Source organism: Pecten maximus, chromosome 3, assembly GCF_902652985.1.
Source record: "Pecten maximus chromosome 3, xPecMax1.1, whole genome shotgun sequence".
Classification (NCBI taxonomy): Eukaryota; Metazoa; Mollusca; class Bivalvia; order Pectinida; family Pectinidae; genus Pecten; species Pecten maximus.
In genome coordinates, this window is record NC_047017.1 from 47,301,533 (window position 1) to 47,326,690 (window position 25,158).

General features: G+C 38.4%; 1 protein-coding gene across 6 annotated transcripts in view; it reads left to right on the forward strand.

Annotated features, from left to right (window-relative positions):
- The window catches only part of LOC117324372 (signal-induced proliferation-associated 1-like protein 2), a 77,343-nt gene that overhangs the window by 37,304 nt on the left and 14,881 nt on the right, over positions 1 to 25,158 (forward strand). For 4 of the 6 annotated variants that reach the window (XM_033880183.1, XM_033880181.1, XM_033880184.1 and 1 more), the window contains 15 exons: positions 3,586 to 3,731; positions 4,561 to 4,752; positions 5,110 to 5,185; positions 5,883 to 5,981; positions 6,349 to 6,452; positions 6,666 to 6,823; positions 7,196 to 7,302; positions 7,922 to 8,056; positions 8,321 to 8,418; positions 12,698 to 12,843; positions 13,347 to 13,461; positions 16,478 to 16,728; positions 18,949 to 19,485; positions 21,107 to 21,369; positions 24,566 to 24,604. In XM_033880183.1, coding sequence (XP_033736074.1) covers positions 3,586 to 3,731; positions 4,561 to 4,752; positions 5,110 to 5,185; positions 5,883 to 5,981; positions 6,349 to 6,452; positions 6,666 to 6,823; positions 7,196 to 7,302; positions 7,922 to 8,056; positions 8,321 to 8,418; positions 12,698 to 12,843; positions 13,347 to 13,461; positions 16,478 to 16,728; positions 18,949 to 19,485; positions 21,107 to 21,369; positions 24,566 to 24,604 — 2,466 coding nt within the window. The remainder of the gene's footprint in view (positions 1 to 3,585; positions 3,732 to 4,560; positions 4,753 to 5,109; positions 5,186 to 5,882; positions 5,982 to 6,348; positions 6,453 to 6,665; positions 6,824 to 7,195; positions 7,303 to 7,921; positions 8,057 to 8,320; positions 8,419 to 12,697; positions 12,844 to 13,346; positions 13,462 to 16,477; positions 16,729 to 18,948; positions 19,486 to 21,106; positions 21,370 to 24,565; positions 24,605 to 25,158) is intronic. The other 2 variants (XM_033880185.1, XM_033880186.1) reach the window with 2 other exon arrangements.

Here is a 25,158-nt window from a genome sequence, read left to right on the forward strand (position 1 = left end):
GACAGGCCAAGCACCAGTGTGACTGTAGTAAGACTGTTATAGAGAAGCCAAGCACCAGTGTGACTGTAGTAAGACTGTTATAGACAGACCAAGCACCAGTGTGACTGTAGTAAGACTGTTATAGACAGGCCAAGCACCAGTGTGACTGTAGTAAGACTGTTATAGACAGGCCAAGCACTAGTGTGACTGTAGTAAAACTGTTGTAGACAGGCCAAGTACTAGTGTGACTGTAGTAAGACTGTTATAGACAGGCCAAGCACCAGTGTGACTGTAGTAAAACTGTTGTAGACAGGCCAAGTACTAGTGTGACTGTAGTAAGACTGTTATAGACAGGCCAAGCACCAGTGTGAATGTGGTAATCAGACTGTTATAGACAGACCAAGCACCAGTGTGACTGTAGTAAGACTGTTATAGACAGGCCAAGCACCAGTGTGACTGTGGTAATCAGACTGTTATAGACGGACCAAGCACCAGTGTGACTGTAGTAAGACTGTTGTAGACAGGCCAAGTACTAGTGTGACTGTAGTAAGACTGTTATAGACAGGCCAAGCACCAGTGTGAATGTGGTAATCAGACTGTTATAGACAGACCAAGCACCAGTGTGACTGTAGTAAGACTGTTATAGACAGGCCAAGCACCAGTGTGACTGTGGTAATCAGACTGTTATAGACAGGCCAAGCACCAGTGTGACTGTGGTAATCAGACTGTTATAGACAGACCAAGCACCAGTGTGACTGTAGTAAGACTGTTATAGACAGACCAAGTACTAGTGTGACTGTAGTAAGACTGTTATAGACAGACCAAGCACCAGTGTGACTGTAGTAAGACTGTTATAGACAGACCAAGTACCAGTGTGACTGTAGTAAGACTGTTATAGACAGGCCAAGCACCAGTGTGACTGTAGTAAGACTGTTATAGACAGGCCAAGCACCAGTGTGACTGTAGTAAGACTGTTATAGACAGACCAAGCACCAGTGTGACTGTAGTAAGACTGTTATAGACAGGCCAAGCACCAGTGTGACTGTAGTAAGACTGTTATAGACAGACCAAGCACCAGTGTGACTGTAGTAAGACTGTTATAGACAGACCAAGCACCAGTGTGACTGTAGTAAGACTGTTATAGACAGGCCAAGCACCAGTGTGACTGTAGTAAGACTGTTATAGACAGGCCAAGCACCAGTGTTACTGTAGTATAAGACTGTTATAGACAGGCCAAGTACTAGTGTGACTGTAGTAAGACTGTTATAGACAGGCCAAGTACTAGTGTGACTGTAGTAAGTCTGTTATAGACAAGCCAAGCACCAGTGTGACTGTAGTAAGACTGTTATAGACAGGCCAAGCACCAGTGTGACTGTGGTAATCAGACTGTTATAGACAGACCAAGCACCAGTGTGACTGTAGTAAGACTGTTATAGACAGGCCAAGTACTAGTGTGACTGTAGTAAGACTGTTATAGACAGGCCAAACACTAGTGTGACTGTAGTAAGACTGTTATAGACAGACCAAGCACCAGTGTGACTGTAGTAAGACTGTTATAGACAGGCCAAGCACCAGTGTGACTGTGGTAATCAGACTGTTATAGACAGACCAAGCACCAGTGTGACTGTAGTAAGACTGTTATAGACGGACCAAGCACCAGTGTGACTGTAGTAAGACTGTTATAGACAGGCCAAGCACCAGTGTGACTGTGGTAATCAGACTGTTATAGACAGACCAAGCACCAGTGTGACTGTAGTAAGACTGTTATAGACGGACCAAGCACCAGTGTGACTGTAGTAAGACTGTTATAGACAGGCCAAGTACCAGTGTGACTGTAGTAAGACTGTTATAGACAGACCAAGCACCAGTGTGACCGATGTCAGACAGCCATGTTATACTGGCAACATAACCAATGTTACAACCAATATAACATTACACCCATCAATAAACATACAGGCACCCTCACATCTCTCAATCAAACGCAATGTTTGAATGCTAAAGTTGACATGCCAACATAGAAAGTATTTCCGTTACCATGACAACACGAGACTATCAGATGTTGTCAATTTTTCATGGAGTTAATTCTTTGTATGAGCTAATACAAACTGTATGTTTTCTCTATTACTGGCACTAAATAAGCAGCAGCATTCAGCTGTTAGGCAGACAATCAACAGATGTATTTTTTCATGTTTTTATGCACCGGTTCAGGAGTTATCAGTAAATTACGACCACAGAAAATGATAATTAGTGGCAAAAGGGTAAAGTGGATGTGGGTGCCTCTAGGTGTAGATGAAGTCTGTCATGTCATTTTTACTGGTAACACTACTAGGAGACTCTCCTAATTAGTCAGTACAGTTCTTCACAGGGAATTAATTATATAAAGTAGCTAGATGTGGGGTGGTAGAAAGGAGCATGGGTAGAGACAGGGTGGTGACTTTAATAGGGATGAGAAAGTGTGAGAAACTTATCCTTGGATAAATAATATAAAATATATAGTGCTGAGCTCATGTATAGTCTGTAAAAGATGTAGCTGTATCAATGTATATACATATAGCTATGTAACTTATTCATCCATATGTTAATCAGGACCTTCCATGAGGGTTGCTTGTTTGTAGATTAACATCGAAGTACAACTTTTATAGATGCAATAATATAAAAAAAAAAAAATCCAGTGTTCTTGTCCTGTCTATTGGCCTAGTACAAACTTTCTAAACCACTGTAGGTTTGGAGAAGTAGCCTCTGGTATATTGGGAGTTAAAGCATCAGTTTAATGTCAGAAACTGATCTTCCTGTGTGTAGATAAAACTTTAAAACAAACTAGATATGGTAGGAGACAGAAAACTGCATTATAGGGAACACACACCAGATCAATGGTGTATACGTCTACAAGTGGTATAAGGGGATTGTGCTGGGGTGGTCTGGGGGCTACCTACAGGGGGTGGTCAAGGGGGAGTCTACAAGTGGTCTAAGGGGAGTGTGCTGGGTTGGTCTGGGGGCTACCTATAGGGTGGTCAAGGGGATGTCCAGGGGTTTGTCCAGGGATGATCTTAGGAGGGGGCTAACCAGGGGTTGGTCCTAGAAGATCAACCAGGGAAGGGATGGTCCATCGGGCAAAAGGAAGCTGCTGTGTGGTTAGGGCATTGTCCAGGGTTGGTCTAGGTGTTTGACCAGAGGAGATGAAGAGTCTGGAGGCAAGAGCTGTCCAGGAGAAATCTGATCTTTACATGTGTGTGGCTATGGGGGTTTTGACCAGAATGTCAGAGATAAAACAGGCACAGGAAACCATAAACCAGTAACTGGACCTCCCACACCAGATAATTCACTCCAATTTTACTCTCCACTGTCAGAGTATATATGCTTTGATTGCTGTCAGCGATAAAGACTTGTTAGCTTACTTAAATTCAGCTAATTATAAGAGAGTTGTGGAGCTGTTGAAAAACATACATGTACAGGAACTGAAAACACTATCGATAATGTGTTGGCACAAAATAAATGGGTGTATAACAAAATAAAATTGAAAAAAAGTAGGGAAGCAATTGGTAGTGTTGTTGCTAATTAGAGATATGCCTTGAAAGATAAGACAATCTTTTATACTTGTTATTGCAGACCACCAAAACTACTTCGGAATAGATGAAAATCTTGGTCCAGTGGCAGTAAGTCTGAGACGGGAAAAGCTAGAGGATCGGGAGAACAACTTGGGAAAGGCAGAATATGGCCAATACCAATATAGGATTATCTTCAGGACAAGTCAGGTGAACAAAACAAGCTAAATATGTGTCCTATATACACAGGACAGCTAATCCCAGTCCATCTCTATTCCATATATACATAGATAAAAATACCCACACCCTAGCTTTCCTGTTATTTGTCTTACATACCCTGTGCCCCAAGAGTTGATCTTTCTGTCCACTTTACAAACAGATAATAATACTCTCATTCCAAATATGTTTCCTTTTTAAAGATTATATCTAACTCCCTCCACAGAACATTGTCCCCTACTCATAGAGGGAAGGGAGACAACCCATTACCTATAAATGACTCTCATCTATTATACACTAAAGGAAGGGAGACAACCCATTACATTTGTACTGACCCTTACACACAAAAGGAAGGGAGACAACCAATTACTCACATTCCTACTAACTGCTACACACAAAAGGAAGGGAGACAACCCATTACTCACATTGTGACTGTCCCCTACACACAAAAGGAAGGGAGACAACCCATTACTCACATTTCTACTGACCCCTACACACAAAAGGAAGGGAGACAACCAATTACTCACATTTGTACTGATCCTTACACACAAAAGGAAGGGAGACAACCCATTACTCACATTCCTACTAACCGCTACACACAAAAGGAAGGGAGACAACCAATAGCCCACATTCCTACTAACCGCTACACACAAAAGGAAGGGAGACAACCCATTACTCACATTGTGACTGTCCCCTACACAGAAGGAAGGGAAACAACCCATGAAAAAAATTACAACTGTCCCAAGGAATTTGTTAATTATGTAAAGCTACATAGATATGTGCATATTTGAAAGAAATGTTTGTTGTGTTTTTTTTTCACTAGTTGGTCACCTTACGAGGATCAATCCTGGAGGATGCGATCCCATCATCAGGGGGTCGGCTGAGTAGCTCCCGTGGCCTCCCCATCAAAGATATCCTAGACTTTGCCCTACCAGAGCTCCAGGCTTCCTGTTTAAAACAGTCCCTATCTAGTCAGAAAACATCCGACCAGCTCCTGAGGCTGGACGAACAAGGGGTAAGGTCTCAAATATTATTATACTAGTGCTCTCAAGGTCCAAGGCAAAATGTTCAGATATCCTTAGTGTGTACATAATTCTGTATACCCCCCTTTAATTAAATAAGGAAAACTTTACACTATGTGTTACTTATTTTCTCAAATTATTACAATTGTTATTTGTAACGAACAGTCAGGTAATCTTCATCATTGTTAAATGTAGACGAGTGCAATTATGACGTGTATAGTCAGAAGATTTGTTTATAGAAGAGATGTTCAAGTGTTATTATAGAAATTTATAAATAATTTCCATATAAATGGATATCAATAGTTGTATAGTTCAATCAGTCTTCACATATTTTATAATTTTCCAAACAGGTATCAAAAACATACAAAATTGGAGTGATGTATTGCAGAAGTGGGCAGTCGACTGAGGAGGAAATGTACAATAATGGTAAATGTCCTCATAACATTAAAAAAGCTAGTCACCAACTGGTACTACCAGGAGGGACAGAATACCAGTGTGCATCGCTTAGTCAAGGACAAGTTGCCTACACCATTCACCAGCAACAGTTAAATATAACTTATAAAAATGCTGAAATTTTGTCTTTTTTTACCCTACTTTATACTGAGTTATAATAGCCTTTTGCTCACTGTATATAAGGATGGGGTTGTGATGGCTCAGACAGTAAGAGCACTATAGCTATGTAACCTCAAGGGAAGACCCCTTGTGCATGGTTCAATGCTCCCTACCCATGTTGGTTGTGTTTCTCAGAAAGCTGAGAAATTAGGTTGTCTGTGCTGATGTGGTTCTGTCCTTGGGCAAGATACTTTACCCATACTTTACCGTAATTACTCTGGATGGCATTTGGACAAGCCTCCTGTATGTTGTTCAGTGAGGTAGTCACCAACTACTACAAGGAGACTTGGCCTGAAAGTGGTTGCTGTTCATGGGCCGATAAATCCATCAAACAAGCTAAAAGGAGATAAATAGTTTTGCTCACTGTATATATAACAATTTATGGCCCATTCCCCACTGTATCTGCCTAGGGTAAACCCTTGCCATAATTACTTTTAGTAGCATGTTTCTTATTTCTGATGTGCAATGGTTTACAGGATATGTAATAGTTTACGTTTATTTCTTCTTGCAGAAAACTCTGGACCAGCATTTGAAGAATTCTTGAATTGTATAGCACAGAAAGTGCGGTTAAAAAGTTTTGAGAAATATAGGGCCCAATTAGACAACAAAAGTAAGAATGAAATTTCTCCACTTTATACAAATAACAGTCTTGAGTGTTTCATTTAAATAATTAACTAATGTCTTGGAAATAATTTGGTTAAAAGACTGATTGGGTACAGCCTGTCAGCAGCTTTGTGATAACTATAAACCAAGTCTATGAGGTATTGTGTAATATCCGTGTTAAGGTATGACAATGTATAACCACCAAAGAGATAACTATTTCTAAAATTATTCTTGTTTTAACAGTTGACATTATTCTCATTTTAACAGTGGTATTCAATTATAACTATCATCTACATAGCAATAAGCTCCCCTTGCTTCATTACTAAGATATTCCTCTTAAAATACAAACTGTATTAATATCATATTGTTTACAGCTGATTCTACAGGAACGCATTCCTATTACGCCACCTTTAGTAATTGTGAGATCATGTTCCATGTGTCCACCCTCCTCCCCTTCACACCTAGTAATAAACAGCAGGTAAGTGTCAACTAATCAAATTCTGGTTCAACATATTCTGTATTTCAAAATATATTCAAATTTTTGACATGTTTGTGACTACTTTTTGGGGTGAATTTAGTCTTCCTCATTTCTTCAAGGAAGAACTAAGCAAAATAGAAATACAAAATTAAGGGATATGTATTCCATTTCACATTAGTTACTTGCTCATTTCATTGGATTTTTAACCCACAGTTGCTACGCAAACGCCACATAGGAAATGACATTGTAACCATAGTATTTCAAGAACCCGGAGCATTACCATTTACGCCAAAAGTTGTACGGTCCCAGTTCCAACATGCCTTTATCATCGTCCGCTGTCACAATCCATGTACAGAAAATGTACATTACAGGTAATCAGTCTCATACCACACTTTTGTATTTAGGAAATTAAGAGAATATGTATTTTATTGAAATCATTAAGATGGTAAATTTACCTCAATCACAAATTAACTGTAATTACTACATGTCTATTTTGATGTGTTTTGTTAAGGTATAGAAACAGTTCTAAATCTGTGATAAGTTTTAGGAGATTTTCATAAATCCAGATGATTTTTTTTCAGAAATCTCAAGTTTCTTTTAGTCTCCAGAGTGGAAAATATGTGTATTAAGGCATGTCTTGACTGTGATATTCAAACTGAAACTGTTAAAACTGTTTTAAATATACGTCACAAGTCTGTAGACATAAATCTGTGAAGTCTGTATGTTGATGTGTTGCCTTACAGTGTTGCTGTTAGCCGATCCAAAGATGTCCCACCATTTGGTCCTCATATACCAGAAAATGCCTTCTTTAGCAAATCCCAAGATTTTGCTGACTTTTTGTTGGCAAAATGTAAGTACATCAGTCTTCCTGGAGCGCCAGAAATATGTTTTTTCTAGGATATCAAGAATTTTACGGCATAAATGTTACTTTGTACTTGTATAATTACTTCTAATCATGATTGGATGCATCATTTACATATACATTGTATTCTAAGTGGGGTGTTATCCATGGTAACTGTCCCTTTCCTACATGTAATTCACATGGAGATGTGCCTTGACAGCTTCCATTGATTCAGTTGTCCCATTATAGTCGTTAGAGAACGCGTTGACTTTCTGGTCTACAATGTTGTCTTGGTCACCATATCAAGACAGACTGGAAATGATTATGGCTGGATTATTCAGGCTTCCGTGTAGTTATACTGAATAGTTCACCCACACACATGGGTGTATACATAAGGTCGACACATAAGTGACTCAAGAGTAGGGGAGAAAACCAATAAATATTCATGAGCTTGATACATGGCCTTATTGTTGGATAAATACAGCCATTTGTAATTAAATGTAATTTCATTGTAAGAATCAGTCTCAATCTGATATCTCTTCAGGTACATTTAACGTTTAAGCAATGTACATTTAGAATTACGATTCTCTAACATACAATTAGTTAAAATCTACACATTTGATTTCAGTGATAAATGCAGAACATGCTGCCCACAAGTCAGAGAAGTTCTTAGCAATGGCCACCAGGACCCGAACAGAATACCTCAAAGACTTGGCCCTCAATCATGTCACGTCTAACACTCCTGATACAGGGTCCAAACTCAGTGAGTCAAAAATATTGGTTTGGCATCAATTGGTAATAAATTTCTCTGATGATGATGATGACGGTAGTGTGAGGGATGATATATTACAATTATTGATTGTTAATGATGATATATGTGTTTGGAAAATAAAAAAAATAATAAAAAAAGATAAATTTCTTTTGATTATTGGTCAAAGCCTGTTAATTTTGTATATTTTACTAGATTAGTATTTGTCTCAATGAACCATGTTTTCTGTTTCAATATGTTTAATATTTCTTCATCCAGGTAAATTTGGACTCGGCAGCGGTAAGAAGAGAGAGAAGAGTAAACAGAAAGTTATCCCTGACATGTTCTCAAGTGGCGCCATCTCCTGGAGCATTGTTGTAAGTGTAAACTAAAAGATGGACATTTTCACCATTAAATACCTGATAGGCTGGCAGTTAGTGTAGATGGACTTCTGACCTTCATTACATGGTCAACTTGTGTCAGTTAGTGTAGATTGTTTCCTGACCTCAATACAAGGTTCAAGTTGTGTCAGTTAGTGTAGGTGGATTCCTGACCTCAATATAAGGTTCAACTTGTGTCAGTTAGTGTAAGTGGATTCCTGACCTCAATACAAGGTTCAACTTGTGTCAGTTAGTGTAAGTGGATTCCTGACCTCAATACAAGGTTCAACTTGTGTCAGTTAGTGTAGGTGGATTCCTGACCTCAATATCAGGGCTCAGATAGAAATTTTAGAACAACTAGGCACTGTGCCTAGTAACAATAGTACAAGCACTCGGCACTATTTGAAATCCACTCGGCACGAAATAGCTAACTTGTGATTTCATCTTGTTTTAAGTTAAGACTTTTATGTTTTATGTCCTTGTGTGAGTGCATACATCTTATCATGTCTTAATATATTTAGTTATAGAAGAAAGAAAACATCATAAATTATCTTTTGTAAGTTTTTGATCTCATAGAACCAGTGCCTATAAAAAGTGTCAACTAAGTATCTGCAAGATTGGGGCACTCTGTACAATATCAACAGTTTGTGATACTCCAACAATGTTATAGGCTTTACATGTACACAGCGCAGTCGGCAAAATCATTTCCGATAGAAAAAAGGCTGACCAGCAACCTCTTATATTATAGGAGTACAGTTCATGATATCTTAAATGTCGTATTTCGTCATCCATTCTTTATGGAATTACCCTTCATCTTTCACCCTCACTTGAGTCGTAAAGAAACTAAACAGGAATACGCTGAAACCTCAAAAAACACATACGCACTCGCCACACACAATCATGCATATCGCACGCACAGGAGGCAGTCCATATGTTAAATGAATCAAACCAAACTAAACCAAACACTTGTGTCATTTCGATCTCTAGTTTGTCGGACTTCCTCATTACCGTCATTTAACGTTCGTCAGTGATTGTTTTGAAAAAGAAATCAACGAGCCGCTCGCTCGTTGTTGTAAAGGAAGTTGTGAAGAAACGCCCGCATGCACACTGGTTTGTTAACAGCATCTCTTTGATGCTTTATTATCAGACGCATGCTTTAGTAAATTACAAGCGTTTGAACGACCCGGCCCGTACTAGTGAAGTCATTTGTAAACACATGTCACGTTAGCCTAAGGTATGTGTATGGTTCATCTTAGCGACATATTATGATATTAAAATCTTTTTAAAAAAATGTCTTTGGATTAGTAACAATTCGACACAGTGTTATTACTGTGTGGTCAAAACTTTTGCTCTGCACTAGGACGAGTCTGACCCAACAGTTCACTCGGCACTTGACTGTTTTGACCCGGGCAAGACGAGTGGACGAGTGGTTTATCGGAGCCCTGAATATAAGGTTCAACTTGTGTCAGTTAGTGTAGGTGGATTCCTGACCTCAATACAAGGGTCAACTTGTGTCAGTTAGTGTAGGTGGATTCCTGACCTCAATATAAGGGTCAGCTTGTGTCTGTTAGTGTAGGTAGATTCCTGACCTCAATACAAGGATCAGCTTGTTTCAGAACTTGAGCCCATTGTCTAAAAATGTTGAATTAGCTGCTACTTTCCTTATCTTTGCCTTTGAGTGGAAAAGAATATTTTGGAAGAGATGTACAGGCTATTTCCATTGCTCTGTGAAACAAACAACTTTCACGAAAAGATATATATTTGGTGAAAAGTGTTGTTCTAACATCATTGACGAGATACGTTTTATGAGTTGTTGGGATGGAAACTTATTACTTAAGAAACACATAAATGTACTTCATTACAGGAAAATTAAATTAAGCAAACAGTTGGATACTTGTGGATGGAAAATTTTCCATTTAATAAACTTTGAAAAAAAATAATTTTTTTTTATAAAGATAAGTCAAAATTGAACAGACCATTATAAAATATCTCCCATTACCATGATATCATAATAGACAATCGAGTAATTATTGATGACGTCAAAGTGTGTTAGTCACCACATATGGTTAATGAGATGCCTACTAAGATGTAAAGTATCTTTTTAAGTAGATCTTAAGATGAAGGCGCTTATGCTTTTCTTACCGGTGTTTCTTAAGTTATACTTTTTTTATATACTAACCAGACACTGAGAACCAGAAAATTTATATATATATTTTTTTAGCCCACCATCATCAGATGGTGGGCTATTCAAATCGCCCTGCGTCCGTGGCCCGTCGTCCGTCCGCCCATCCGTCCGTCCGTCCGTCCCTCCGTCCGTCCGTAAACAATTCTTGTTATCGCTAATCCTCAGAAAGTACTGAAGGGATCTTTCTCAAATTTCATATGTAGGTTCCCCTTGGTGCCTAGTTATGCATATTGCATTTTGAGACCAATCGGAAAACAACATGGCCGACAGGCAGCCATCTTGGATTTTGACAATTGAAGTTTGTTATCGCTATTTCTCAGAAAGTACTGAAGGGATCTTTCTCAAATTTCATATGTAGGTTCCCCTTTGTGCCTTGTTATGCATATTGCATTTTGAGACAAATCGGAAAACAACATGGCCGACAGGCAGCCATCTTGGATTTTGACAATTGAAGTTTGTTATCGCTATTTCTCAGAAAGAACTGAAGGGATCTTTCTCAAATTTCATATGTAGGTTCCTCTTGGTGCTTAGTTATGCATATTGCATTTTGAGACCAATCGGAAAACAACATGGCCGACAGGCAGCCATCTTGGATTTTGACAATTGAAGTTTGTTATCGCTATTTCTCAGAAAGAACTGAAGGGATCTCTCTCAAATTTCATATTTAGGTTCCACTTGGTACCTAGTTACGCATATTGCATTTTGAGACCAATCAGAAAACAACATGGCCGACAGGCAGCCATCTTGGATTTTGACAATTGAAGTTTGTTATCGCTATTTCTCAGAAAGCACTGAAGGGATCTTTCTCAAATTTCATATGTAGGTTCCACTTGGTGCCTAGTTATGCATATTGCATTTTGAGACCAATCGGAAAACAACATGGCCGACAGGCAGCCATCTTGGATTTTGACAATTGAAGTTTGTTATCTCTATTTCTCAGAAAGTACTGAAGGGATCTTTCTCAAATTTCATATGTAGGTTCCCCTTGGTGCCTAGTTATGCATATTGCATTTTGAGACCAATCGGAAAACAACATGGCCGACATGCAGCCATCTTGGATTTTGACAATTGAAGTTTGTTATCGCTATTTCTCAGAAAGTACTGAAGGGATCTTTCTCAAATTTCATATGTAGGTTCCTCTTATTGCCTTGTTATGCATATTGCATTTTGAGACCAATCGGAAAACAACATGGCCGACAGGCAGCCATCTTGGATTTGACAATTGAAGTTTGTTATCGCTATTTCTCAGAAAGTGATGAAGGGATCTTTCTCAAATTTCATACGTAGGTTCCTCTTGTTGCCTAGTTATGCATATTGCATTTTGAGACCAATCGGAAAACAACCTGGTCGACAGGCAGCCATCTTGAATTTTGACAATTGAAGTTTGTTATCGCTATTTCTCAGAAAGTAATAAAGGGATCTTTCTCAAATTTCATACATACGTTCCCCTCAGTGCCTTGTTATGCATATTGCATTTTGAGACCAATCAGAAAACAACATGGCTGACAGGTAGCCATCTTGGATATTGACAATTGAAGTTTGTTATCACTATTTCTCAGAAAGTTCTGAAGGGATCTTTCTCAAATTTCATATGTAGGTTCCCTTTGGTGCCTAGTTATGCATATTGCATTTTGAAACTAATCAGAAAACAACATGGCCGACAGGCAGCCATCTTGGATTTTGACAATTGAAGTTTGTTATCGCTATTTCTCAGAAAGCACTCAAGGGATCTTTCTCAAATTTCATATGTATGTTCCCCTTAGTGCCTAGTTTTGCATATTGGGACCAATCCAAAAACAACATGGTCGACAGACAGCCATTATCGCTAAATCTTAAATTTTATATATAGCTTCCCCTTGTTTGAAAAGTACTAGCTATAGAGGGCTGTTTCTGAATTTACACAGATTAGTAAGACTTAGAAGAAGGGAAAAGTAGAGAAAAGATCAATCTGACATGGAACCTATGAAGATCATTCAATGGTGGGCGCCAAGATCCCTCTGGGATCTCTTGTCCAAATAGACAACGACTTTGGCAAGAATTTTTGTAAATTGAAGTGAATTATCATCTAAGAATCTGCTAATTTGGTTGTAGGCAGAAGACTTTGGTCAATCCACCCAGGTAGATGGTATACTGGGTATCTCTGACGAAGTGCTGGTCATCACAGAGGAGAGTAGTAAGCTGGTCATCTTCACTGTCCACTGTGGGGCCATCATAGGCTGGACCTCTCAGGCCACAAGGTAAGACCTGACATTCATAGGTTACGGTCAAAATGCTTCCAACAACTGTGAATCAGATATCTATATTGTACAGTAGAATTCTAATGAAGCAATTTACTCTTGAACTTAACGAAGACTTCAAACTTTATCTACTTTACATCAGTTACAACACCTATGAACTTGTTCTTCGTAATACTGACTTATTATGAATATTGTAGAAATGATCTCTTGGAGTTAAAAGAGTTCAGCACGAAAGCCGTGATTCAGTCAAATGCAGTATTCTGGATAGCTGTTTCTTGAGTTCAGCACGAAAGCCATGATTCAGTCAAATGCAGTAGTCTGGATAGCTGTTTCTTTCAGTCTTTTTGTCGAGTTGAACAGTGATGTTGGCATAAACCTACAGAATATTTGTTTATATGAATAAAATGTTTTTTATTGACAAAAAATCTTAATTAATCTTTGGTGTTTGCTTTGAAATTTTCTTCAGGACTTCGATTGTTACAAAACATGACTATATTTTGTAGTGTCAAAGTGTTCTACAATCAAGGAGAGAGTGTGCTGTTTAAACCCCAGAGTGGAGAAATGGAGGAAATTAGTGAGATCTGTACGAGGCTGTCTGCTGTCTCCCAGGGCTGTGAGGTAGGTACGAGGCTGTCTGCTGTCTCCCAGGGCTGTGAGGTAGGTACGAGGCTGTCTGCTGTCTCCCAGGGCTGTGAGGTAGGTACGAGGCTGTCTGCTTTCTCCCAGGGCTGTGAGGTAGGTACGAGGCTGTCTGCTGTCTCCCAGGGCTGTGAGGTAGGTACGAGGCTGTCTGCTGTCTCCCAGGGCTGTGAGGTAGGTACGAGGCTGTCTGCTGTCTCCCAGGGCTGTGAGGTAGGTACGAGGCTGTCTGCTGTCTCCCAGGGCTGTGAGGTAGGTACGAGGCTGTCTGCTGTCTCCCAGGGCTGTGAGGTAGGTACGAGGCTGTCTGCTGTCTCCCAGGGCTGTGAGGTAGGTACGAGGCTGTCTGCTGTCTCCCAGGGCTGTGAGGTAGGTACGAGGCTGTCTGCTGTCTCCCAGGGCTGTGAGGTAGGTACGAGGCTGTCTGCTGTCTCCCAGGGCTGTGAGGTAGGTATATCGGTAACTATAAGTTAAACAGGGAGATCTGTACGAGGCTGTCTGCTGTCTCCCAGGGCTGTGAGGTAGGTACGCGGCTGTCTGCTGTCTCCCAGGGCTGTGAGGTAGGTACGAGGCTGTCTGCTGTCTCCCAGGGCTGTGAGGTAGGTACGAGGCTGTCTGCTGTCTCCCAGGGCTGTGAGGTAGGTACGAGGCTGTCTGCTGTCTCCCAGGGCTGTGAGATAGGTACGAGGCTGTCTGCTGTCTCCCAGGGCTGTGAGGTAGGTATATCGGTAGCTATAAGTGAGACAGGGAGATCTGTACGGGGCTGTCTGCTGTCTCCCAGGGCTGTGAGGTAGGTACGAGGCTGTCTGCTGTCTCCCAGGGCTGTGAGGTAGGTACAAGGCTGTCTGCTGTCTCCCAGGGCTGTGAGGTAGGTACGAGGCTGTCTGCTGTCTCCCAGGGCTGTGAGGTAGGTATATCGGTAGCTATAAGTGAGACAGGGAGATCTGTACAAGGCTGTCTGCTGTCTCCCAGGGCTGTGAGGTAGGTACAAGGCTGTCTGCTGTCTCCCAGGGCTGTGAGGTAGGTACGAGGCTGTCTGCTGTCTCCCAGGGCTGTGAGGTAGGTATATCGGTAACTATAAGTGAGACAGGGAGATCTGTACGAGGCTGTCTGCTGTCTCCCAGGGCTGTGAGGTAGGTACGAGGCTGTCTGCTGTCTCCCAGGGCTGTGAGGTAGGTATATCGGTAGCTATAAGTGAGACAGGGAGATCTGTATGAGGCTGTCTGCTGTCTCCCAGGGCTGTGAGGTAGGTATGAGGCTGTCTGCTATCTCCCAGGGCTGTGAGGTAGGTATATCGGTAGCTATAAGTGAGACAGGGAGATCTGTACGAGGCTGTCTGCTGTCTCCCAGGGCTGTGAGGTAGGTATGAGGCTGTCTGCTATCTCCCAGGGCTGTGAGGTAGGTATATCGGTAGCTATAAGTGAGACAGGGAGATCTGTACTAGGCTGTCTGCTGTCTCCCAGGGCTGTGAGGTAGGTAAGAGGCTGTCTGCTTTCTCCCAGGGCTGTGAGGTAGGTACAAGGCTGTCTGCTGTCTCTCAGGGCTGTGAGGTAGGTATGAGGCTGTCTGCTGTCTCCCAGGGCTGTGAGGTAGGTACGAGGCTGTCTACTGTCTCCCAGGGCTGTGAGGTAGGTATATCGGTAACTATAAGTGAGACAGGGAGATCAGTACGAGGCTGTCTGCTGTCTCCCAGGGCTGTGAGGTAGGTATGAGGCTGTCTGCTGTCCCCCAGGGCTGTGAGGTAGGTACGAGGCTGTCTGCTGTCTCTCAGGGCTGTGAGGTAGGTACGAGGCTGTCTGCTGTCTCCCAGGGCTGTGAGGTAGGTATAGCGGTAACTATAAGTTAAATAGGGAGATCTGTACGAGGCTGTCTGCTTTCTCCCAGGGCTGTGAGGTAGGTATGAGGCTGCTGCTGTCCCCCAGGGCTGTGAGGTAGGTATGAGGCTGTCTGCTGTCCCCCAGGGCTGTGAGGTAGGTATATCGGTAACTATAAGTGAGACAGGGAGATTTGTACGAGGCTGTCTGCTGTCTCCCAGGGCTGTGAGGTAGGTATATCGGTAACTATAAGTGAGACAGGGAGATCTCTACGAGGCTGTCTGCTGTCTCCCAGGGCTGTGAGGTAGGTACGAGGCTGTCTGCTGTCTCCCAGGGCTGTGAGGTAGGTATATCGGTAACTATAAGTGAGACAGGGAGATCAGTACGAGGCTGTCTGCTGTCTCCCAGGGCTGTGAGGTAGGTATAGCGGTAACTATAAGTTAAATAGGGAGATCTGTAGGAGACCTGTCTTCATGTGGCCCCCTGGAATTAGTTGAGTCCTGTAAGGTCAGGGTTAGGTATATTGACAATTATTTTCTCCTTAATGGCTGATTATTTGAGATATCTGTACCGATGGACTCTTTAATACAGCTGAAGTCTTTACTACAGCTGAATTCTTTACTATGTAGAGTTACATAACAGGGGATTGAGCCATATCGTAGTATGACAGGTGGCCATATGATCATAGCATGTTTCCCTCACTGTGAGGCTAGTATTGTCAGATCTATAGATGCTAACACCTGCTGTAGACTCTTATCTTAAATGGAGTTATCGGTGATATCTCTACACAACATTTTGCTGAGTTGAAAATGTTGAGATAATGGTTACCCAGATGTTGTTATGCGGTTTACTCATGTAGGTGTGACCTCCTTAATTGGACTTATCTACCAGTTCATGTCTTTGATCAAAATAAATGTTTTTTTGTTTGAAAAGTACTTTTATTTTTCATTTTGGAATATTTCATTGTTCAGGTCTTGGTATTAATTGAATTGGACAGCAGACATAGCCTGTACCAGCCATCTCCCTAAACAAGTTCTAATATTGGCACTATCTAATTAAAGTTTAAAAATTGAATTTAAACATTTCAGCAATGTAAAAAATCTAGAAGAGAAATATTCTGCTGATATGAATATGATATTTTGTTATCTAAATGAAAATTAACCTGTACAATTTATCTGCAGACCTTGGATATGACATTACGACGAAACGGTCTAGGACAGCTTGGCTTCCACATACAGACTGAAGGCATTGTCACAGATGTGGAGGCACGTGGGTTCGCATGGGAGGCAGGCCTCAGAAAAGGAAGTCGATTGGTGGAGATCTGCAAAATATCATCGGCAACATTAACCCATGAACAGATGGTCGACCTTTTGAGGACTTCAGTCACGGTCAAGGTGGTTGTGATACATCCACTTGAGGACGGGACGCCCAGGTATGTCTGGTAGCTAGACTAGCTCCGTATCTATCTGTTATGACTGGTGTGTGGGGAATTTATATATTCTTGTTTCAGGTTAATTTGTCAAAGATATACTTGTATTTGTAAATACTGTGTAAAATGTATTGACTCGGTTTTGTGAAAAAAAAAATATATAGATACATAATTACCTGGACTTAAGTGTTCTGTGTAGGTGTGTTCCAGGAATTCCTGTAGTTTTCAGGTCATCAAAATTACGCGTAAACCAAGTGATTTCTTCAAACCTATTTCAGTGTGAATAAATATATACATATATATATATATTGATTCCGTTATCAATCCTTCCATGTTTCCAATCAATCAATACATTTTGTCTCTACAGAATTATCATTTCATCTCAACATTGTATTCTTAATTAAAATAAACATTTTGATATATTATTTATAGATCAGTCTGTAGATAGCGTTCATGATTCAGACTTTTAACATTTCTGTTTCTTAATGATTAGTTGATAGATCAGTCACTAAAATATGTATAAATCTCTATTGATAATTCCTGATATGTATAAATCTCTATAGATAATTCCTGATATGTACAAAACTCTATAGATAATTCCTGATATGTATAAAACTCTATAGATAATTCCTGATATGTATAAATTTCTATAGATAATTCCTTAAATTTCTATAGATAATTCCTGATATGTATAAATCTCTATAGATAATTCCTGATATGTATAAATCTCTATAGATAATTCCTGATATGTATAAATCTCTATAGATAATTCCTTAAATTTCTATAGATAATTCCTGATATGTACAAAACTCTATAGATAATTACTGATATGTATAAAACTCTATAGATAATTCCTGATATGTATAAATCTCTATAGATAATTCCTTAAATTTCTATAGATAATTCCTGATATGTACAAAACTCTATAGATAATTCCTGATATGTATAAAACTCTATAGATAATTCCTGATATGTATAAATCTCTATAGATAATTCCTGATATGCAGTACCATTGTAATATCAATATGTATATCTCGGCTTTAAGTTTCCAACAATCCTAGTCTATACCATTTATTGTCATCATAGCCAGAGATCTACATCTTTAATTTGTTTGTAGAACACGTTTTTCTTAAATGCTCCTGCTAATCTCATAGCATAATATCATTAGTCACCTATTTGAAGTTACATTTTAAAGTATAGGTTATCTGAGGCCTATCCAAGTATATTATCTATTTAAAGTTCGATTTCTGAAAATTGAAAATTGAAGTATGGTAGAAGCTACCATTTAAGTTATACTTCATGTAGAAAGCATGCTCTTTTAATAAAGGAAATCTTCACAGCATTTCTGCAAGAGCAACAAATATTAATGTACACAAATTGGCACAGAGAATTATAGAAATTTATTTAAAATATGACTTTTTTGTATACATTTTTTTTTTTTTATGGGGGGGGGGGGGGGGGGGGGGGGGGGGAGAGAAAATTCAATCTTTGAGAAAAGAAAGTATGAAATTAATACAATTGGTAGACAGATTTTCTAAAAAAAAATTGTGAAGATTTCCTATTTTGCTTTTCATAAATACGATTCATATATACATATATTATACCATGGACATTGTTGGAGCGGCCTGTAAACCAGACTCACACTGACATAGCCATGTATCCTCCGCATCCTTCATTCTTCTGGCAACAGTAATACATTGTAATCCTATCATTTTGTCATGTAACATTCTAAAGGTCAATATTCAAATATCCATTGTCATTTTCAAGTTCAATATTCAGAGGTTTAGTGTTGTCCTGAAGGTCAATATTCCAATATATATTGCCCTTCTCAAGGTCAATATTCCAATAAATATTGTCATTCTCAAGGTCAATATTCTAAGGTCTAGTGTCATTCTCAAGGTCAATATTTCAATATATATTGTCATTCTCAAGGTCATTTTTCAAACATTTACATTATTGTCATTTTCAAGGTCAATATTCAAGTATCTGTTGTTTTTCTCATGGTCAATACACATATATTCAAATCTACTAATACATTGTATAAATTCTTGCTTTGATAGAACTTGAAGAACATCAATACATTATATCCTAATAATACTTTTAAGTTTGATATCTATTTTCCTCATCCTGAGAGTGGTCCTTGTCTGGTTTGCAGTGCCCTCACTCTATATATATCCTACACATTGTAATCAGATGAGCGTCACGTATCATTGCTTTTGGCAGGGGTGTTGCTACACTTCACACTAACTGCCACTACTCCTCCCTGACCACCCTCAATGCTGCCATGCAAGCCAATGAGCATGTGCAACAACGTCAGAAAGAGGCTTCTACAAACTTCAGCAAGTCTACAGAGTACATTCCAAAGACAGGACGAGAAACACCAACGAGAAAATCAGCGAACTCTGATGATTTTCTGTTCTCTGACTCTTCACCTATCAATTTAGCAGGGTCGTTGGACCACTTGCACTTGCGAGGAGAAGCTTCGAAGATTATTTCAACTGTGACCGAGCACAATTTGCTCCACCAGAGGGAGCTTTCCCGAATTTCCTCTAGTTCAAACGATTCATACCACCTGCGGGAAATATCACTGTCCACTGATGCTGTTGCTAAGGAACAGAGACGGGAATCTCGCATTTCCAGCAGCTCTAGTGAGCAAGGGCCTGCTAGCCCACCCATCCATACTGAAAATACTAAAGTGATATATGAGACACAGAGAGGCTGCCTCACTCTACCCCTACAGAAAAAGTCAACACAGTCTAGGTACTACCCCACCCTCCAGCACTCATCCTAACCTTCGCTAACTAATCCTGCTTGTCTGCTTCCTCATCCTACAAGCCTGGTATAATGACCTTGACCTTAACTATATCATTCTGTATTATTATTTTTTACCTCCAGTTTTGTTTCAGTTACTACGATTTTCTTTGGAATGATATTCCTTTTAAGGATACAGTGCCTTTTAGGAAGGATTTCCCATTATTTTATGAGTTTTTGTCTTGTTTTTGTTGATGTTTCAAAAACCTTGGTTTTGGGAATATTTTAATACATCCTCTAAGTTTGTGTTATTATGTTTTATTAGAAAGTCTTGTTGATTTGTATTTTGTTTATTGTTTATATACATGCATGTGTTTTGTGTTCTCACTATTTTCGTTTTATCTGCCAGCTACAGATACCCCTTTATAATTCTAATTTCCTGCTAAAAGATTTTGATATGTACCAATTTGCATATTTAAGTCTCCTCAATAGATTTAAAATTTAATCTCTCTACAACTTTTTTGCTTGTGGTAAATTAATATGAAAACTAAATCTCGAAAAGAAACTATTTAAGCAATGTAACGTTTATGCTAATGGCTGACTCTGCATTCAAGCATAATGAATGATTGTGTCTTTCTTTTTTCTCTGCTTTAGAAAAATGGTTTGTCAAATTTAAAATCAACTTTTTGATAGATCTCAAATTTGAAATGGAATTTTGGTCAGAAATCTCATTCACTTAATTAAGATTTTTCATGATGGGTTCTATAGACTTTTTCGATCACCTTCCATATATTAAAAAAACAACCATGACTTAAGGAAGTATGTCACCTTATTGACAGATGTGCTTCAGAAGAGTTCCACACTTTGAATATTTATAATGATCCAGTAATTTTGAATTTTTACTAAATAAAGGGAGATAACTTAGAAAAGAACTGGTTTATACAATAGGTAAAAGTTAACAGAACCCTTAAGCCAAAAATGTGAAAATAAAATTTGTCAAATAATACCTTTGAGGAACTGTTTATTCAATTACTTAATGTTTATCTGGTTATTCTACCATTAAAATCTTCTTTTGAACCAGAACATTTCTGAGAATCCATCTTCATGAATGAATACCAAAAAGGCCAATTACACAAATGTAATAGCTAGCTAATGGCTGCTTGCCTTTAAGCAATCTAAGGTTATTTTGTGTCTAGTTGGGATAATGTATAGACTGTTAATGTGCTTGATATCAGCCATAGAATCAGATTTTATAAGCTTATAGAAAAGCAATTGTTCCTGTTCAGTTCAAACTTTAGAGCTGAAGATTACTAACGGTGTGTTTGACATTTAAAAAATACAATGTGTATATCATTCCATTTTAAATTAATAATTGATTCAATGAAGCAAAAGTCAGCTAGGTGAAACAATTACAAGATGTATGTTTAATATGTATATTTAAATTGAATAACATTAAGACAACTATTTGATGCATTGTGTAATTTTTAAGAATATACCGAAAAGTTTTGCTTATATATCAATCAAATGATAAGGCATCTTTGTTGTTATATAAACAGAAACATTCACACATGCTGATCACACTAGAGGTAGGAAGAGATGAAATTTTTAGACCCACTGTTTAACATTACAGAGGTGACATGCGAGCCTCCCCTCTTAAGGGTCTCAGCCCCCAGTATCGAGAATTCCGTCAGGGTATCTCCAACGTCAGTACAGCTACTCCAGGTCTACACCATGCCTTCACAGAGCCCATTCTATCCAAGTCTTCTATTGATGAGGGCTATGGAACATCGCAGCATTCGTCGCGTCACGGCTCGGATCTGATGTCAACAAGGACAGAGGACGTTCGACATGAACGCACAGGGTCCAAAGACAATGGAGATTATGCACTGATAGGTGAGTTTATTTCTTTTCCTGAAGTGGTTGGAAACCTTTCAATAACTATAACTGTAACTTTGTAAAGTGAGAAACATAGTAATCACTTTGTCCATGCATTAGTGTATACCTTGATCCATACATCTATCTGTTTTATGTGTGCTGTCTCACAATAATGTCACCTGTTGCTGTCTGTGTGATAACTCACTATTGAGTATTAATTCATAATGACATACCTTGTTCCATTATCTGAAAACATAGTCTCAAGATCTCATGAGCACAAACCTAACAGGAACTAGGGTGGCCTGGTACCATCTTTCAAGACTGTCAGAGTTATGCCCCTTACTTGATAGGTTTTGCATATACAATGTATGTTAATACAGTATTGGGTTATATTTAATTCATTTACCAACATGTATTATGATCTAGATGCATGTTAATTGTCTAGTCCTTGCTTTTAAGCAGGAAAAGTCCCAATTTTTACCCTAAATTTACTCATGAAATTTGAGTAAAATTGACACATAATTTTAAAAATTAAATGATATGTTTTGTAAGGTTTTAATTTGTCAGAAGTTCTATAAGTGTACTTTTCTAAGTCTTACAAATTTAACTGGAATTTTCAGGAAGTCTGTAAATGATCAATGAAAGTTAATTGATTTATCAATCCTTTAAGTCGTGTAATAAGATAATATTATCAAATTGAAATCAAAATAGAAAGCAACCGAAAACATTTTAATTAAAAAATTAGTGGGGATACAAACATTTTTTCATTAATTTGAATTTAGTATAATGTGTGTGCTGTATAAGGCATATTGTAACAGCTATGTGAAGGCTTGCTGAGTTTAGCAATGATGTATTACGATAATTACAGGAGGATATCGGAGGTATATAGCTATATTTGTATCACAGACAAGAGACTGGTGTTACACTTTATCAGATAATTCGAGATTTCATTGTTAGATAAGAGACCACATGCTATTGAATTGGCCCCATTAAAATATGTTGTTAGTCTCCATGAAACTACTAGACCATGTGAAGTACCTTTCATTCAGTTCTAACAACAAAAATAGACAAAACAAAATGCTAAAATTTTGAGGGAGTGAGGTTGTTTTTTAAGTTGTTTTAATATTAGAGTAAAAACAGATGTATATGATTTTGTATAATTAAATATGTAGGTAATATTTATTGAAAAGCTACTGCTGGATCAGCCATAATAAAATGTCAATCTAACAATGCTCTGATTTGTAATTTAATAGTGTCCAATACACTAAGATTACAGTTGATATCTGTGGGGTTTCTTAGTCTACAAAGCTAACAATGCTTTCATTAGTACTGTACTGTCAATACACTAATTTGTGTCCAAAGTCAAAAGGCTTGGAATAGTCCTGTACTTTTGTAAAACATACCATGTAAATAGTCAGCCTTGAAAGTTAGGAATAACAAAACCATTACAGAATAGGATATATCTTATGAATCCAGAATAATTAACTTCAGAAATAAATAAGTGTTTTCTATGACTGCCAGAAATTTGTGATAAGTGAAGTTTCTATAAGTATATAATGTTTTAAGTGATGGGTCAAGTTAACAAATCTTTTGTCAGTCTTGTAGTGTTCAATTATATCAAATATATCCATATCTTGTGTTTCAAAGTCATTACAGAGACACGTTGTAATGGGACATGTATATATATTTTGAGGTATGAGATTTTAGACATCTGTTATGGTGTATGTATATACCCTAACCTCCATGTCCTTTATTAATTAGAAGGCCAATACAGTGGGTATTATATTCCATATATCATATCTGTGTATTCTTACCCTCAGTTCTAGAACACTGTAACTTGTACCAATTCTTCCGGATACTTGGAATCATGTAGTCTGTTAATATGCTGGTTTTCCATGGAAGAAGCTTTATAATTCATTTACTTTGAAAGATTTTTCCTGGAGAAATGTAACCCAGGAGATGTTTTGATGAGGCAATAAGGTTTGTTTTTATTATTATTGAAGCTTAGGAAAGGTCGTTTAAAAAATTAAGTTTTCTAGCTATGTTCTGATCATGAAAAGCATGTTACAGTGTATGTCCTAAAATATTATAAAAAATCTGTATTTGTCATACCTGTATAATAGCAAAGATGACTTTTTTCACCACATTGCAAACAGGTAGATGTCACTAATAATTCATTTCCCTCATGAACATCACCACTAAAACACAATCTGTTTGCACTTAGTTGGGTTTATTTAACAAAGTACTAAGGCCAATCCCTTCGATACAGTTATTGACAATTCACCAGGTTTGTGAGGGGACATATTTGTTAGTGGAACAGAGAAAGGCATACAATTTATTGGGTCATTACCTTCACTAACCAAACATAATTGGTCAATAAAAGGTGATGACCTTGACCTTCTCTCAAAACAATTGGCTGGTAAAATTCAGTTGTTTTGAAAATATGTCATCTTTACCTCAGTGGGGAATGATACAGGACCAATGTACCTCTTTGTGGTTTTATGCCTTTCTAACATTACTGAAGGGAACGTTTATTGTTCACATTTTATGTTAACTCTAGCTGTAAAACATCTTTGTTAGATTTTGCATTGTTAGTTTATATCTTTGATACTACACAGGTGCCTTATTTATCAAACTTAACATGTAGATACTCCTGATGTACTCTACCATCACATAGGTCACAGCGACCTATAATTTCTACTCCATTAACTTTGGTTATTGTAAACTTTGTCTGTTTTATCAAAGGAGAGGGGCATCACATCTGTACATTTTACAAACTTTTAATGTTTTTCTCACAAAATTGTAACTACATGGTGATGTATATGGGGTGTAAAACAACATCAGATCAGACCACACACAAGTCACTGAAATATAACCGGTATAAACACGCCAACAAAATCCCCACAAATTACCTCACAGAGAATGCCAAGTCAGAAATAAACTTAACACTTTTTGATACTACAAACTTTTATCAAACAACAAAAAGCTTGATCAGGTTCCAAAATTTTCAGATAAATGTTGAGTGACGATTGTTAAATAAGGACATTTAAGGCTGATTGTGACTGATACAAGATTAGGTCGGAAAGTTATCCGGTCCTCGATCTGGTCACTTATTGTGAATAAGAACATTGTTCATGTGGAACAGAGATAAAGTGTGTTTTACCGGGTACTGTTGGGGTTTATTATGTTTATGTACAACTGTTTTAACTGGCAGGTGTTTATGTGGAGCTCGACAGACTCGGGTTTTTCTCAGGTAAACATTTGGTGACAGTTATTGATTTACCAAAGTATTATACATACCTGTATGATTGGATTGCATTAATCTCATTATGTGGACATGGAGAACAAAACAAACCTGGATGTATTTATTGGTTTGTACTGGGTATTGGCAATATCTACTCTTAACTGGTGTCTACGGTTCTAGCTCTAAATACCTACCTTACTTAATTACCTGCAATGTTGACGAGGACAATTTAACATCAATGCACAGGTATGGTGTTGAAGGCTAATATACCTCCTTGGATTCATTCCTGTCTAACCAGAACTGTTCAAAATGAACAATATCTTCTTCACCTCTCAACTTTCTGACAATGTTAAGGTGTACTTAAAAGCGAAGCATTAATTGGTGTGTGTATGACCTGGGACCTCTGTACTGGTGTTTCTAGACTGGCTAACATGGTGTCGGTACCTGTAGAATCCTTCTATTTCTGATCACTGAATTATCCTGCAATAACATAAAACTTTGGTTGTTCGACATTGTATGGAAGATGATTCAATGCTTACTCATGACTTTTAAGTTATTTGTAA